Raw genomic sequence first — 15226 nt, 5'->3', positions numbered from 1 at the left:
ACCATCTTTGATTTTCAGAGGAGGTTGAGCAAGATATTTACATTCTCTCCATCCACACTTGGGCTTTTCTCTGAGCTTTCCAAAACTGATGCCATTTAAGACAGTTCAAGCACGGGCTTATTCACCAGCAGTGATTTCATTTGTATTTTTCATAAAGCCACAGAACTGTCACTAGATGGCAGTAAACCTTTAATCACCAGCATAGAGCGGAAAGTGTGTCATTAACTCCCTGAATTAACAAGACCACCTTACAGGATATGTTGAAAATACTATACTTATTATTTTGCATCTTCTTATAATGATGTCTTTCTGGACTTAAGGCACTTTGGATCTGGTCTAAAGCCCCCTGAAATTGGTGAGAATCTACGAATTTTCATCAGTGGATTTGTATCTGGTCATTTATGTAGAAAGCAGTAGATAAAATGGGTGTAAGTATTATTTCAGAGCATAGTGAGAATGGGTCATTTGGTTTTATTTTTTTTTACACTGTCTTTATGTTTTTCCTTATTGCTTGTAGTGTTTTGGCAGAAGTCCGTATCCTCTTCCCCTCCCCTAATATTTTGAAACTTAAGAAGATTTTGTATTTAAGATCTGTCTAACCTAGCTACAGATAGAACAGGTGGAATAAGGATTACAGAAATTGTAGCCTTTCTATTGGAAATGGAAGGAATTGAAGCTAAAGTAAGAATTTAAGTTTTAATGTGATTTTGTGTTCAGATCTAGGGAGGGAGAAAGCTCTATGTTCTCTTGCTGTTGCCAGTAGGAATGTTGACAACTCTGCCTCTGAAAAATGAATTTCAAAGCATCTGTGTTAAAAAGGGCTGCATTTTTGAAGAGTCATAGAATCATTTGATTTGGAAGGGACTTTTAAAGATCATCTAATCAAACCCCACTGCAGTGAGTCCTTCTTGGCAGGTCTCCTCTCAATCCCTTCATCCCTCAGCCTGTATTGATACCAGAGGATGCCCTGACCCAGGTGCAGGACCTTGCATTTGGCCTTATTGAACCTCATGATGTTCACGTGGGCCCACTTCTTGAGGCTGTTTGGGTCACTCTGGATAGCATCCTAATGGCTTGTCAACTGCTTCACTCAGCTTGGTGGGATGTTGTGAAAGGCCTTACAGAAGTCCAGATAGACAGCATCCGTAGGACTTCCCTTGTCCACTGATGTAGTCAGCTCCATTATAGAAGGCCACTAGGTTAGCCAGGCAGGACTTTGACCTTGTTGAAGCCATGTTGGCTGTCTGTCTCAAATCACCTCCCTGCCCTCTATGTGCCTTAGCATAGCTTGTAGGAGGATCTGTTCCATGACCTTTCAAGGCACAGAGGTTGAGGCTGACAGGTCACTACTTTCTTGTGACTGCCGTGTTTTGATACACCTTACTTATTACACTTTGGAACAGGTGACCTGAAACATAAAAGCTGTCTTCATTCACCAGACTTTGTATCATTTTTGTACAAAAGCCAAAGAGGGTTTGGTTTCTCTTTGTTGTCTTTTGTTTTTGTTTTGGGGTTTGGGGGTTGGTTTTTTGTTTTGTTTTTTGTGTTTTTTTTTTATGTTTTGTTAGGGAGTTGCTTGATTTGACTGAATATTTTCACATACAAGAATTATAATTCCATTTTTATTGCTTTTTAAAAGTGAGTATTAGTGTTTATTACTTAATTTATGTCCTTTTGGTTATTTACTTGCAGATTATAATAATTCTAATAATTAAATGATTAGATAAAATTAGATAATTAGCATTTAGTGGTTAACACAGTACAGCAGCATTTCCCAGCAGATTGTTTGATAACTGGGGTTAGAACTAAAATCATAGTTTTTTGGTGTTGTTTTTTTTTGTTTGTAGAATTGCTGTTCAGTCTCTGGAAACTGTCAAGCCAACCTTAATGTGTATTATGCATTTTATTGTGTTTTTCCAGAGCTGCAATGAATAACATTCAGCAACTGAGTATGATTTTAAATTCAGCAGCTGATAAACCATCAGATACTCTCATCAAGTATTTCAATGTAAGTGACTAGAAGGAAGATGTGTGAAAGATTTTTGGGATTATCACTCAAGTAAAATACTTACCTGTAGATTGTGTGTTTTGGGAGACTTCCTTTTTAACAGCCATTTTTTGAAGAAGTATATTTTAATTGGGATGGTTTAAATGTAATCATTAATTTTGGAAAGCACTTCTATCTTACTGATTACTGGAACATTTTAAGTTCTTGAATCTTTTTGTTATTGCATGAAATACTAGGTTTTTGTATATAAATATTGCACTAAATACTAAGGTTTATTTATGTATGTTTATGTATGTATGATGGAAAAAGAAAGGGATATAAAAGGGAGCCGAAGAAAAGGAGTATCTGATTAGAGGATCACATGTCCACATTCAGCAGCTTAAGCACATTTCTAACTTTAAAGATATCAATGTCGATGGTACTAGTTGCATATTAATTGAGTTAGTTGCAACTGGTTGCATATGGGACATGAAGTAGTTGGTACTGGAAATGGATGAACATATTCTATCTTCTTAAAAAATCCACTTTTATTTATGTGGATGAGCTGATTGAGAGATATTACAAAGTGAAGCAGGACTAATGTGCTTAATCAGTTTTTGCAGTAAGATGTACTTTCTTTGCATTTCTTTCCACTGCCCTCCTTGTATTTTCTTAGAATTGCACAGTGAACCCTAAGGACAGTATCCTGAAACGAGTGGAAAATTTTGACCACATCTTCAAAAAGAAATTTGCTGAAGCAGTTGGACAGGGATGTGCTGAAATTGGCGCGCAGGTAACTAGCATTTTGGTTGAGTATTACTCATTTGAGCTCTTGGTACTAGCTAATGTGAGACCTGACTTACTGACTGTCCTCCTTCAGTGCATATCAATAATGGTAAAAAGTAACAATATTCTTTTCAACTTGAGAAACAAACAGGTATTTTTTCCTAAACAGCTGCAAAGATAGTATTCAACAAATTATTTATAAGATATAAGGAGCGACAGGAAGCAGGTGAAAATATGTTGGAAATATTTAAATGAAGAATGAGAAAATTGCAGGGTAAAATACATTTAGTGAAATGCCTATTTGTATTCTTTCATGGCTTTGTTCAGCTTTGAGAAAAGAAGTATCAGGGGAGACCTTATCACCATGTTTCAGTATTTGAAGTGTGGCTACAAAGAAGATGGAAGCTCTTTTTACAAGGAGTCCCATGGAAAAGACGAGGGGAAATGGGTGCAAGTTACTCCTGGGGGGATTCTGGTTGTACATCAAGGGAAAATTTTTCACAGTGAGAACAACCAGCCGTTGGCATAATCTCCCTATGGAAGTGGTGGATTCCCTAGTATTGGTCACTTTAAAGATTCGGTGGGACAGGGTGCTGGGCCATCTAGTTGAGATCATGGTTTGCCAAGAGAGACTGAGGTCCCTTCCAACCTGGTATTCTATGATTAAGAGTAATGTAGCCTGAAACTGCAAAAGGTGACTCACTTCCTTACAAAATCAGTAGGCTAGCTGTGCTCTCAGCAAGGATTTTGGAAAACAGATTCAATCCAGTTTATACTTGACAGTCTCCTGTCTGTCAGCTCTGCCTTTTATCCTGTTACCTGTGAATCAGCATAAACACTTGATTAAGTCTTCATGTGATTAGGTAGTCACAAACCTTAGTAGCCTTTGAGGCCCCTCCAGTGCTGTTGGCAGATGGAACTGGGGATGGACAATGACTTTATAGTAGCTTTTCAAAAAAACTGAACATGTTCTTAATTGTTAGAACATGAGTGTCTGCCTGTTGTAGTCTGTTAAAACTTGAATTTTTCCTGAATTTCTTCTTTTTTAACAGAGGTACAAGATTGGAGTGCGCCTGTATTACAGAGTAATGGAGTCAATGCTAAAGTCGGTAAGTTAAGTACTGGTACCTTAGTACTGGCATTGCATTTACAAATACTAAGAATATTCACAAGTTTGATTTTATTTACATATATTTCAGGAGGAAGAGCGCCTCTCAGTGCAGAATTTCAGGTATGTTCCCCTAACTTATTACCGAAGTCTGCTAGTTTAGTGTTAGGACAAGTATTAATAGTTTTCTTTCTCCTTAGCAAACTTCTGAATGGTAACATCTTCCACACATCTCTTCTGGCATGTGCTGTTGAGGTTGTCATGGCTACATATGGCAGTAAGTTGAAGCTTAAATCCTAGATAGCATTGTTATTTATTGGTGATTATTGCCATTTGTTCTAATACATAAAATACAACAAATATAAAAAGTGCTTACTGAAATTTCTGAGCTAGCAATTAGTCATTAAATACAAAAGGAAGAAACATCAGAAGTGGAAGAATGTTGTAGTCTTGATAATTTTCATCCATTTTCCCTGCAGGAAATGCTTCACAAAGTGATGGTACCAGTGCTGAAACAGACTTGTCTTTCCCATGGATTCTGAATGTATTTGATCTAAAAGCTTTTGACTTCTACAAGGTGATTGAAAGCTTTATTAGAGTGGAGCCAAGCCTAACAAGGGAAATGATAAAGCATCTAGAACGTTGTGAACATCGAATTATGGAGTCTCTTGCTTGGCAGTCTGTAAGTAATACTTTAAAATAGTATTTGTCCTTGTATAATGTGCATATCTAGAAAAGGGAAATCCCACACAACTCTATAAAATAATTTGTGGTCTTGCTGAGATTTATTTGTGGCAAAAGAGCAAAACAAGATTAGTTTTGGCACGTCTTCAGGTTTTGAAAAAAAGAAGTATGTCAGAGAAAGAAGTCAGCATAGCTCTGCTGATTTATGTGATTGTAAGCTAGTTTACTAGTCTGGCATGAATCATGAGGGTAATACCCTTAAAACAGCATTTTGTTACCAAAGGCAATAAATTCTATGCTTTTATTAAGTTTTATCCATATCCCACTTGGCAATAGGGCTTTAGTTCTCTGCATCTGATATATTTATTAGTAGTACTTAAAAGAATGATTTGCATAGTTCTTTGCATTTCAGTCACTTTGATATTTTTTGGATGCCATTAAAATAAAATGCTGGGAGGTGGATTGTTTTTTAGGCTGGATTGCAGAAAATCAAACATTGCCTCTTTATATTGTGTGTTATTTATAAACCAAAAATATGCTATTTATGCCAAACATTTGTCATTTTGACCAGAGACACATAAAACAGCTGTTTAAAAACCCATCACATATCATACAGTTCTGGCAAGTTTAAAACCAGTATGCCATAACTAATGGGATAGTTTAGTTGTGGATCAAGGTTTTTTTTCAGGTTAATCTGCGTATGATTTTTGTGTGACTTCAGAGTGAAAAGTTAACAGTTTTCTAGTATGGGTGATACTTTGCCAGGCTGTGCCATTAAACTCTTGGATTCAAAAAGTCTTGTTGTACCTGAGCAGCAAGAGCCCCATCCATCTCCACGTTTCTAGCTCAAGAGAAGTGTGCTGACCTCAGGGTTATATGGAAGCAATTGCCATGCTTCAAGCTGAGTCTGGTGGACCACCTTGTACCAATGAGCCCTTGCCACTAGATTTTCCTTGCTAACAGAATCAATGGGTGTATGTTCCTCTCTGAATATGCTGTTATGAAGATGACCTTTCTATTGTGGGTGCCAAGACTTGTAAATCCAGGTCCATGCTCATCACCGTGACACTGTGTTTCCCAGGATTTCTGGTGCAGTGCTCTAGCTGCTGTACCAGAGTGTAAATTTTTCCCTCTGTAAAACTTCTACGTGTTTGATGTCTTGGGAGACACACATGGCCTCTCTGTTAATGTATGAATTTCTTTGTGATTTTGGCACTCTTCGAATAAGAAAGCATTTGAGGCTGATAGCCTTTCTGCCAAAGCCTACAAAAGCAGGGAAAATGAGGCAGTATTTCAAGAGGCAGGTATTATTTTAGGAAGCTTGAAGACGTATAAAAAGTGCTTGTTTGAGAATTGCAACATTCAGAGGACAAAAGGCAGAGGTGCATGTACCCAAGTTTGATCTACAAGCAAGAAGTGGCTCCTGCTACATTCTGCAAACCAGTTTGTAGCCATCTTACTGATCAGCAATAAGTCTCATCTACCAGTTTCTATCTGGTAATTCAAGCACCACGTGCAGATAATTTGATTTGGGCTTGGGCTTTCAGACTGGAAAATCCCAAGCATTGTGTTTTCAAACATTACGGACGGGTATAGTTGCAGACTTGTGTGAAACAAATTATGATGGCAACAAGCACAGCATTATTTCAGGTTTTCTGAGTGGTCCATTTGAATGTATTTTAATGTATTGAATCTATCTTCTTGAGATTTCAGAGGTGTATGTTTGGTATTGTTTGGGGTGGATTATGTAGGTGATTTGAGTGTTAATAGAATGTTTGAGTTGGAAGGGACCTACAGCGATCATGTAGTGCCAGTAAGATACGTGGAGTGGAGCACAGTGGAGGGAATACGAAGAAATGCGCAATACATGTATCCAGAGGTCCTTCTGCTTCCTTGACCTAGGTGTCATGGGCAGTGTGCAGTCTCCTGTTGCCATAGATTTGTCACTAGAGGGCACAGCAGGATTCCCTCAAAAGCTGAGGGAAGCTGTGGCAGCCAGCTGCTTGCAGCTGGAGCCTATGTACGGGTACCCGGTGATTCTGCTTGAAGGCCTCCATTGCCTCTTCCAGCTACCCATAAGGGAAAGGCTGTGAGTTGCAAGCAGCAGACTACACAGTGCTGGCTCAGGAGACAAGAAGTAGTGAAACATTATCTGTGCTAAAATGTCTTACTGGGTCTCTTTGAGTCACTGGAGTGAAGGACCTGAGGCTCATACATTGTATGGCTGCACATAGAAACCTAAAGCCATGAGTGCAGAAAATCCACCCAGTAGCTCATATCTAAATATTAGCTGGTTTAGTCTGACAAGTGTAATTTATTAACAACAGAAAAAAAAACACTTCTGTGGCTGACTTCAAGACTGTTGGTCAGGTGTCCCAGAAAGGTTCAGCTAGTGAACGAAGTGTTGGTTTACCATATTCTCCTGCAATTCATTACCTGGATATTGTCGCCATGTAATGGTGTATGAGGTTTGCAGAAGTGTCTGCTTAATTGGTAACTCCTTCAAGAAGGGGGAGGCAGCTAGGGTGGTGTAGTTCATACCAGTAAATATCTTCTACCTCCAAACACTTGATAAAGGAGGAGGGAAAAGCTGGATGATTCCTGCTTTTAGTCATAAAGAATATCTCACCATAAGTGATTGCTTTGGGTTAATTTTAAGCAACTTACCTGATAATCCAAAAAAGATGGAATGTCAAGAAGGTTCAAATTTTCTTAATATGCTTAGAGAATGTTTTTTTTTTTCTCTCAAGAAGTGTTAAAACAAAGAAAAATGAGGAAAAGCATGGAGTAAATAGAACTAATTAAAAAAAAAAATCTAACTTGTTAAGTAAGGATAGAACCATTTGAAAAATACTGTAAATACTTGCATAATGCAACTCTGATTCCCCCAATCATTTTCCATGTGTTTTTGTTTAGTCCTTACCTTCCAAATGTACAGTGCAATGTACATTGCATTACAAGGCTTATCTGCTCTTTGAAAAGTCACGTCTGTATTTATCCAGTCTTTATTCATTCTGCTGACTGCTTTAGGAAGCAGGTCTTCAATATGAAATGTAAAGGGAATGAACAATTGAATACAGAATAGTTTGTAGTTTTACTCATCACAGAGCTTTTTTTGGGGAAAACCAACTTGCATAACTTCCCTGAAGGAAAAATCTGAAGTGCATCTGTCCTTTATCTGGCTTTGGAAACTATCAAATAAATGTGACGGATTCTGTTTCTTACTGGGATCTGAAGATAATAAATCACTCCTTTGGTAGTCATTGTGAATATGTTTATTGCTTTTGCTTAGCTAGCTGATTGTCATCTGTGCTTTAGGAAAGATTTGAAGCTTTTCTAGGTCATCCTTTCTTTTAACAAAAAAAAAGCATAGTGAGGCAAAAGGTGGAAAGAAGTTGAAAGTTCTCAAGAATTCTTAGTTTTGAAAAGGGGCAAGATGATTAAATCAAATTGGTTTTACTTAAAACTTTATTGAACTCTAAAGGGAAAAGCTCTATTTATCCACTCAAATATTATTTACCAGTAAGGTCATGATGCTTCCAGATGCAGATTACGTGGAGATCAGTTTAGAATATGTTAATAATGCTGCATAATTTTTATTGGCGGAATAGAAATACACCGTACAGTATTCTTTCTGTAGAATGCTTGTGCTTCATCTCACTACAGTACTTTGTGGCACTATTTTAATTTCATAACTTTAAAGGGGACTGAAATTAATGTATGCTTAAAAATAAAGGTGCCTATAACCTTTGCTTTATTTTTATTATTTAAATATGATTTAAACCCTGGCATAGTTAAAATTTGTTTCCTATGAAAAGGATAGCTTGTTGCCTGCTAGCCTGGGAGTTCATGCTTGGCCTTTTCCATAATTCTCTCAAACTGATCTCTCTTCAGGCCAGGGAGAAAAATAATTGTTGTGAATATCTCATTGAAGGTTGTACAAATGAATTCCAGAGTCTCTGAATTTCCCCTAGAGAAAGCCCTGTCAACTGCCATGTCACATATTTGGCTGGTGCTGCTTGCTGCAGTTCATTAGGAAGAAACAAGGAAAGAGCAGGTCTTCAGTGCAAGCAAATCAAAGTCTATAAATGTTCACAGGCTATTTTAAAAGTGAAATGTCTATAATATATAAAATTAATTTGTTTCTAGGAACAACATGACTTAGGTGTTTGGGTTTGTTTTTTTTTTTGTTTGGGTTTTTTTTTGGGTTTTTTTTTGTTTCATTCAAGAAAGTAAACAGCTATGGAGTATCTATCTTTGTTATCTGTATCTGCAAAGCAATCCAGTCATATTTCCCTGCCTCTCAGCTTGCATTCTGCTTACAAGATGCAAACAGGGAGGAACAGGCAAGGTATTAGATTTCTTTCATGCAGCTGCTTAGAGAATATTCTTCCTACACATGCCTTTGCACACAGTAGGTGAAGAGTGTGGAGCATACACATGTTCTAAATCATCACATTTGGCATACTTGGAATAGTTTGGGTCACACTACAAAATACTTTCTTCAAGCCAGCCTTTGGTGGGCTGGAGGTGAATGAAATGTGTGAAGTCCTTTTGCTGTGTCAAGCTTAAACTGCCCTCTACTGTCTTGTTCTTCACTGGAATTGCAGACCAATCACAGCCTTGTCCAAAGGTAAGGTAATTCATGCCAGCCAGGTAGGGTAGGTTAGGAAAAGAAGCATGGTCACGCTTTCTTGTTTAGCTCTACAGAGGGTAAAATGTTCTGTTGTTAACTTGTTAACTCTTCCCTAGGAGTTCAAGTGGTATTCCTGGTAGGAGTGCAGTTTTAAAAGGTTATGTGGTAGCTTTTGCTATTAACAGCATCTTACCCCAGCTGGGTCACCTTCTGCAACTCCAGAACAGATGTGAAGGTGCACTGTGGTGGGCTACAGGGAGTTCATTTGCAGCCTAATTTGGTCTGCTCGCTTCTGCTGCTTTTCTTGTGTTTATGTGTGAGGGACAACATATTGAACCAAAGAAGTGTATTGCAATACAGCTGTTCACACCATAGTCGTCTTTGGCTGTATTGCTCTTTACACTTGCTATCCTAATTTGTGTTTTTTCAATGGAAGAAGGAACAGCAGTATTGATATGTGTTGTGATTTAGAGTTGTGGTGTGATTTGGAGTTTCAGTGACTGATGCAAGATCAGGATGGCTCTACAAGTTTACTTGTCTTAATGGTTAAAATATGATCAAAAGTAGGCAAGTGTGCTTTGCTTTATTTATAACTTGCTTCTTGTAGTATTGCCTAAACTGTACTCCATAATGCTTCTCCTTTATCAGCTCCTCCTTCTCAGTGTTTTTTATTGTTAATTAAACATTTACAATAAAATCTTCAGTGCTGTTCTATCTTGTATCATTGATTTTAACGTAACACAATGTTTGCAGTAAGTATTCGTCAACTGTGTAGTTAATGTTTATACTCATCCCACATGAGTATGGATGTATGTTCATCCCACGGATACCTCATCCCACACCAAAGACTTTTGTTGGTTTTAAATTATACAGCACATTGTGCAGAAATGCCTTCCTGAGGAAAGCCATGTATTCCCAAAGAATACATTATTTCATTAATATGACAAACTCACTGAGCTGGAATAAGAGCAGACCTACTTTGATCATGCAGTAAGGAGAAAAATATTAAACAGGTATGTTTAAGATTTGCTTAGAAGCTGTTAGGCAAATCCAGGTCAGGGTAAAGTGGTAAGAAGTTACAGGTAAACAAGTACTCCTTAGTACGTTGGTATAGTACAAGTTTAATTATGCAGCCTCCTAGTCTTTGATTGTACAAGGACACAGTTATTGTGGAGCTCAGCATACTTGAGTGCTTAGTGCCTGTTCCCTTGGATGTGGTGTACAATTTCAAATTAGGTTTCTGTGCTCTTTGTAAGAAGAAATTAAGCATCTAGGAATGGGAGTTAGATTTGCTTGTGGTATGTATCTTAGTGATGTTTCTTACTAAGTTTTGTCTGACGTTGTACACCTCTTCTGGAGGTGGATGTCTACATGCAGTTTGAAGTCCTCTTTTTGATTTTCAACATCTTAAGTCATTCCTTTTAAAACTGAAGTAAGAATGTTCCTAGTGTCAACATTTTCAGCAATAGTTTACTGGATAAATACTTTACTGTTGTCAGAAGAATTACTATAAAACCTTGTTGATAGGCAGCTAAGTAAGGCTGGGCAGCAAGGTCCAGGTATTGGTGCTGCATCTGTGTACTACAAAGGACAATAGTTCTGGCTTGAGTATTGCCTGACAGTCATCAGTGGTGTTTTGTTGGTAATGCGTTCCCTCCTGGCACATTTTGGTATTTGTCAGCATTCCTCCGGACAATGTTTAGGCAAGATTTGGGGCATGATGCAGCTCGGGGGCTATTTTCAACTGCTGGAATAGGTTTGAAGTGAAGAATGTTTGGCTGTGTGGGTGCAAGCTGTGCTTTGCCATTTGCCCTCAAGGCCTTAGGACAGGCCATGGCTCGTTGTGTTACCAACTACAGACAGTCTGGGCTCAACCACGTGGGTGACTTCAGCGCTGGCAAATGAGTCATGCGTTCCACTGCTCTCTGCTCTAGACTTCAAGAGTTGTGTTACTGCACAGCAACCAGCTTCTCTTAGAAAAGCTAAGAGTATGTCAGACATATTCCTTTCATGTCTACTAAATTTTGCCTTAGATATAGGAAGAGCTAATTTATTAATGATGGACAGCCTTAGGCACAAAAAAATGCCCGGCATATCCAGAATGACAGCATTTGCAAGCATGCTCACTGGCAGGGTATAAACTGCCTGGGAAACTTCACTATTATAAAGACAGGCATCTCAGAAACTACAGGCATTAGAGCGTTCTTGGAGACATCACCCATCCCCTGTGATTGTCTGGATTTTAGGTACTTAGTATCCTGTCTCAGCTGGAGTTTACTATGGACAGTGATTTCTAATATGTAATCTTCTAGGGTTTTTCTTAGAGGGGAAAAGCTGTGCTAAGAGTCACCGAATTATGCCATTTCACATGCTCACCATGCTCCCTTCAAAAAAGTTATGTTGGAAGGGTGCAGCTTTAATCTTAAAGAAGGAACTGAGAATTGATTTGAGGTTTTCTGTCTGTACATACTAAATATACTTCTGCTTACATCGTGAGTGTGTTCTAGAAGCGTGTGTGATGAGAAGTCACTGCGACTACTGCTGCTTGGTGTGATAGTGCTAAAGGATCATACTGGTTCTACTGCATCTACATTTCATTTGATTTGTTTGTTTTTTTTTTATATATATATTAAGGTTAGGAATTAGGTCTGACACTTAATTGTGACTTAGTTGTCACAGCTGTGTCTGGAAAGCCTTCTATGGTTTTGCCTTGAAATTACAAGGCACATTGTTACAATTCTATAAGATGGCTGCTTTTTTGGTATTTGTAAGTATACCATATAGTATCATATGTATATATGTTTATATGCTTTTTGGTTTGAGCATATACACAGACACTTTTTAATAAATACATGATAAAATGTGTTTCTTCCATGATTTTCTGGTACTCCTGAAGAGTTGCCTTTTATAGAAATCATGCTGTGCTTTTTGAGGCTTGAAACTTTTATCTGCCTTAACAGCTGAAGGCAACTTGGAAAAACCAGGAAGAATACCAAATGATAGTCTTCACTGTCTGCACCATCACTCTGAAAATCTTCCTTGCCACTCCTATTTATCATGAAGATGACTCAAGCTGTTTTTCATGCTTGGGTGTTACCACCCGAGCAAATTCTCTAGGCTACTGGAAGAGAAGCCACTTGAAGCCGAGGTTCTGTGTTTCCTGCTTTTGTCTGTGTTGGCAATGTGTTTGCTTCTTGGTAGACACTCACCAAGTGTACTAAACACTTGCTGGGGTTGTAAGGTATTGGTTATGTTAGCACAGTGTTAATGGATTTATTTGTTGCAGGTCTACCAAGTCAGCCCAACCCTTGAGATGCTATTTTGATTCAAGTATAAACACGACTAAAGGGCTTACCTAAGACACAGCAACTATGCAGAGTTTTCATTCTGTGAAATTTGGATGCCATTCTTGATTAAGGATTTAAGTGTTCCACTGTTCATCTACTGCTTTAAAGTATGGAGTTTCTCTTCTTAGGGGGATATGACTCCAACATTGTTAGACTTCCACAATTTAGGTGTTGAGGCTCGCTCTATACTTGAGACAGAGTTGCACTTCCAGCAAGCAATTAATTCTATTTATCTTGGGCATTTTATGATGGGGTTATTCATTTTCTGAAGGTACCTGTCTCCACTCTACTTTAGACAGCATCTGTCTTAATCACAAACCTAAACTAGATGTATAATGTTAAGGTTAGTAAAAGTGAATAGTCTGTGTAATACTAGGTTTCGTAACTCTTTCCTCCTTCCCTCCAGATTAAGGGGGCATTAGCAGGAGGCAGTTATTGAATTATGCTTAGTTTTGCTTTAGGTGGCTATTTATGCTGTATATCTCACCTGTAGTCACTGTTGTGGTTTCTGTTCATGTGGAGGTCATGTACTGTTACCAGTGTGGCTGTGGAAGCGGAGGATGTGTCATGATTTCTCTGGCTGTAGATTTACAGTTGTAATAGGGAGCTGGGATTTATAGCCTGTGCTCAGTGGAGCTTGCAGCTCTGTTGGTGCAGCATAAAAATATCTTGCCTTTGTCTAGGTAGGTACCAAACAAATGTTCTAATGTTGGAGGGTTTTCTTTTTCCACCTACATGCTCGATTTTCAAGCTTGTAAAGAATAACAGTATCTTGTCAAGCTCAAACTGCTAAATTATGTGTCATTGGACATGTTTTTTTGTCTGTGCTTGCTGCATTTTCTTATTGTATGCATAAATGTGTGGGGTTTTTTTGTTTGTTTTTTGTAGGTCAAATAAATGCTTTTGTGCCTGCTTTTATACTGTAGAAATGTACAACATTTCTGTTACATGTTTGTATCACTGAGTGTATGTCTTGCAGTAACTTTCCAGTAATAAAGATTCATTGTCAGGGATGAGGATACGCTGGTTTACAGCTGTTGTATAGGCATAGTGCTCACCGTGCTCCAGGCGGGTAATCCCTCTAAGTTTTGTTAAAGCTCTTCATTTGGCCTGGATTGGGTTTGCTTGTCAGAATGGGTTTAGGCACAGGCTGGTGAGTGCCTGTGGTACAGCTGAGTGCTGTGCCACTAATGTCTGGACCTGTGTGCATGGTGTTCTCCTGAACCACTGAGCAGAGACTTCAGGCTTATCCCGTTAGATTGTACTTAGTCTGAACCTGGCTTGGGTAAGTACCTGGACTATGATCACCTTGTCCTTCCAGTTTGGGAGCTAGGCTGCCCAGAGAAGAGCCTGTGCATTGTATGATCTATATCTGTGCCTGATGTACCTTCCAGCAGCTCAGAAGAACTCCCTGGACTTAATCTGGACAGAAATACCTGCTGGTGTTTTGTTTTGTTGGGGTTTTTCTGCACTTATCCACCCATGGGAGCACGCAAGCATGCAGTGTATGTGTTAGTTTCTTTCACACACAAAAGGTGTTAAGTGGCTTAAGAAAAGAAGCAGATAGTTTTAAATTTGGTTTCATTGCTGAAAAATATTTTTGTTAGGGCTGAAAACACAGATATTGCGATACTTGCTTCACCATCTGTATTTTCATTTTTTTAACATAATTTGCTATATACTTAACAGATTTCTCCATTAAGAAATATCTGCAATGTTACTGTTTTCATTACTTCATTATAGATGCTTCTCACTTTAGTCAAGTGTGGTTCTAATGTCGCATAATTGCACAGAAGGGCGAAGACTTGCAACTAATGTCTGCAATTGACTTGCTTTCATAAAGCAGCTATTTTTGCAGAATTCATCTGAAAAGCGGAAGAGTTATCATAGCCATAGTTGTTTTTATGTGAGGTAGACTTAATACCATTTTCAAGGAAATAACTTTGAATGCCTCCTGTTACTAGCATTGTTTTTACAATTATTTTTTCTTTTTTTTTCTTTAAGGTAGCAGCTCATTCTATAAAAAAGGTGGAATTTGGGAAAATGTTAAAGCTGTGTGTATGGAAAAGTATTCTTCTGCCTCTCCATAAAAAGATAGGGACTTCTTGTTAGAGGCCTTCCTTTGTTGTTGCTTGTGGTTTGGTTCTCATGTTTAAGATGCAGGAAATGTAGCCCTTCGTAGTGCAGGACAGCTTTCAGTTGTTACAGCTGGAGCGGACAGATTGCTTGTTAAATAGAAAAAAAATAATCCAAAATCTCAGTTCTGGAATTTTTAATTTCCCAACATAGTGGTAGGTTTATAGAAAACCAGATGATGTGTTCAGGATACTTTGTTTTAATTTTGCGGTAAGTTCAGTTCTCATATGGGGGAAAACTGGGCTTGCTTTATAAGCAGTTGTGTAAGAGGAACTAGAGTTGGCAGGAGGTGATAGATCTGAGAGTCTTTGGTATCAAAGTGGATTAGAGGATTAGAACAAACTTCTCCATTCAACTTCTTGCAGAATTATTAGGCTCTGCAAGCATGGCTTTCTGAATTTGCATTCAACTTAAATGAGCTCTTTTGAGTACAGTCTGAAAACATGCTAATTCAGTGATTGTCAGTTGTATTTATACAATTTTTTTCAGCACTTTGATAATTAGGTAACAACTGCAGTCAGGGCATTTACAACTTCTATATT

At 38.2% G+C, this 15226-nt stretch overlaps 1 protein-coding gene across 3 annotated transcripts in view; it reads left to right on the top strand.

Annotated features, from left to right (window-relative positions):
- Positions 1–15226, top strand: part of RB1 (RB transcriptional corepressor 1) — a 73469-nt gene that overhangs the window by 22398 nt on the left and 35845 nt on the right. For all 3 annotated transcript variants that reach the window (XM_057425647.1, XM_057425649.1, XM_057425648.1), the window contains 6 exons: positions 1921–2008; positions 2664–2780; positions 3826–3882; positions 3973–4004; positions 4082–4158; positions 4361–4563. In XM_057425647.1, coding sequence (XP_057281630.1) covers positions 1921–2008; positions 2664–2780; positions 3826–3882; positions 3973–4004; positions 4082–4158; positions 4361–4563 — 574 coding nt within the window. The remainder of the gene's footprint in view (positions 1–1920; positions 2009–2663; positions 2781–3825; positions 3883–3972; positions 4005–4081; positions 4159–4360; positions 4564–15226) is intronic.

This window comes from Pezoporus wallicus, unplaced genomic scaffold, assembly GCF_028554395.1.
Source record: "Pezoporus wallicus isolate ANWC-B61680 ecotype Strahan unplaced genomic scaffold, APGP_CSIRO_Pwel_v1 contig_787, whole genome shotgun sequence".
NCBI lineage: Eukaryota > Metazoa > Chordata > Aves > Psittaciformes > Psittacidae > Pezoporus > Pezoporus wallicus.
The sequence above is the reverse complement of the archived record's forward strand: the minus strand, read 5'-3'. Positions and strand labels throughout refer to the sequence as shown.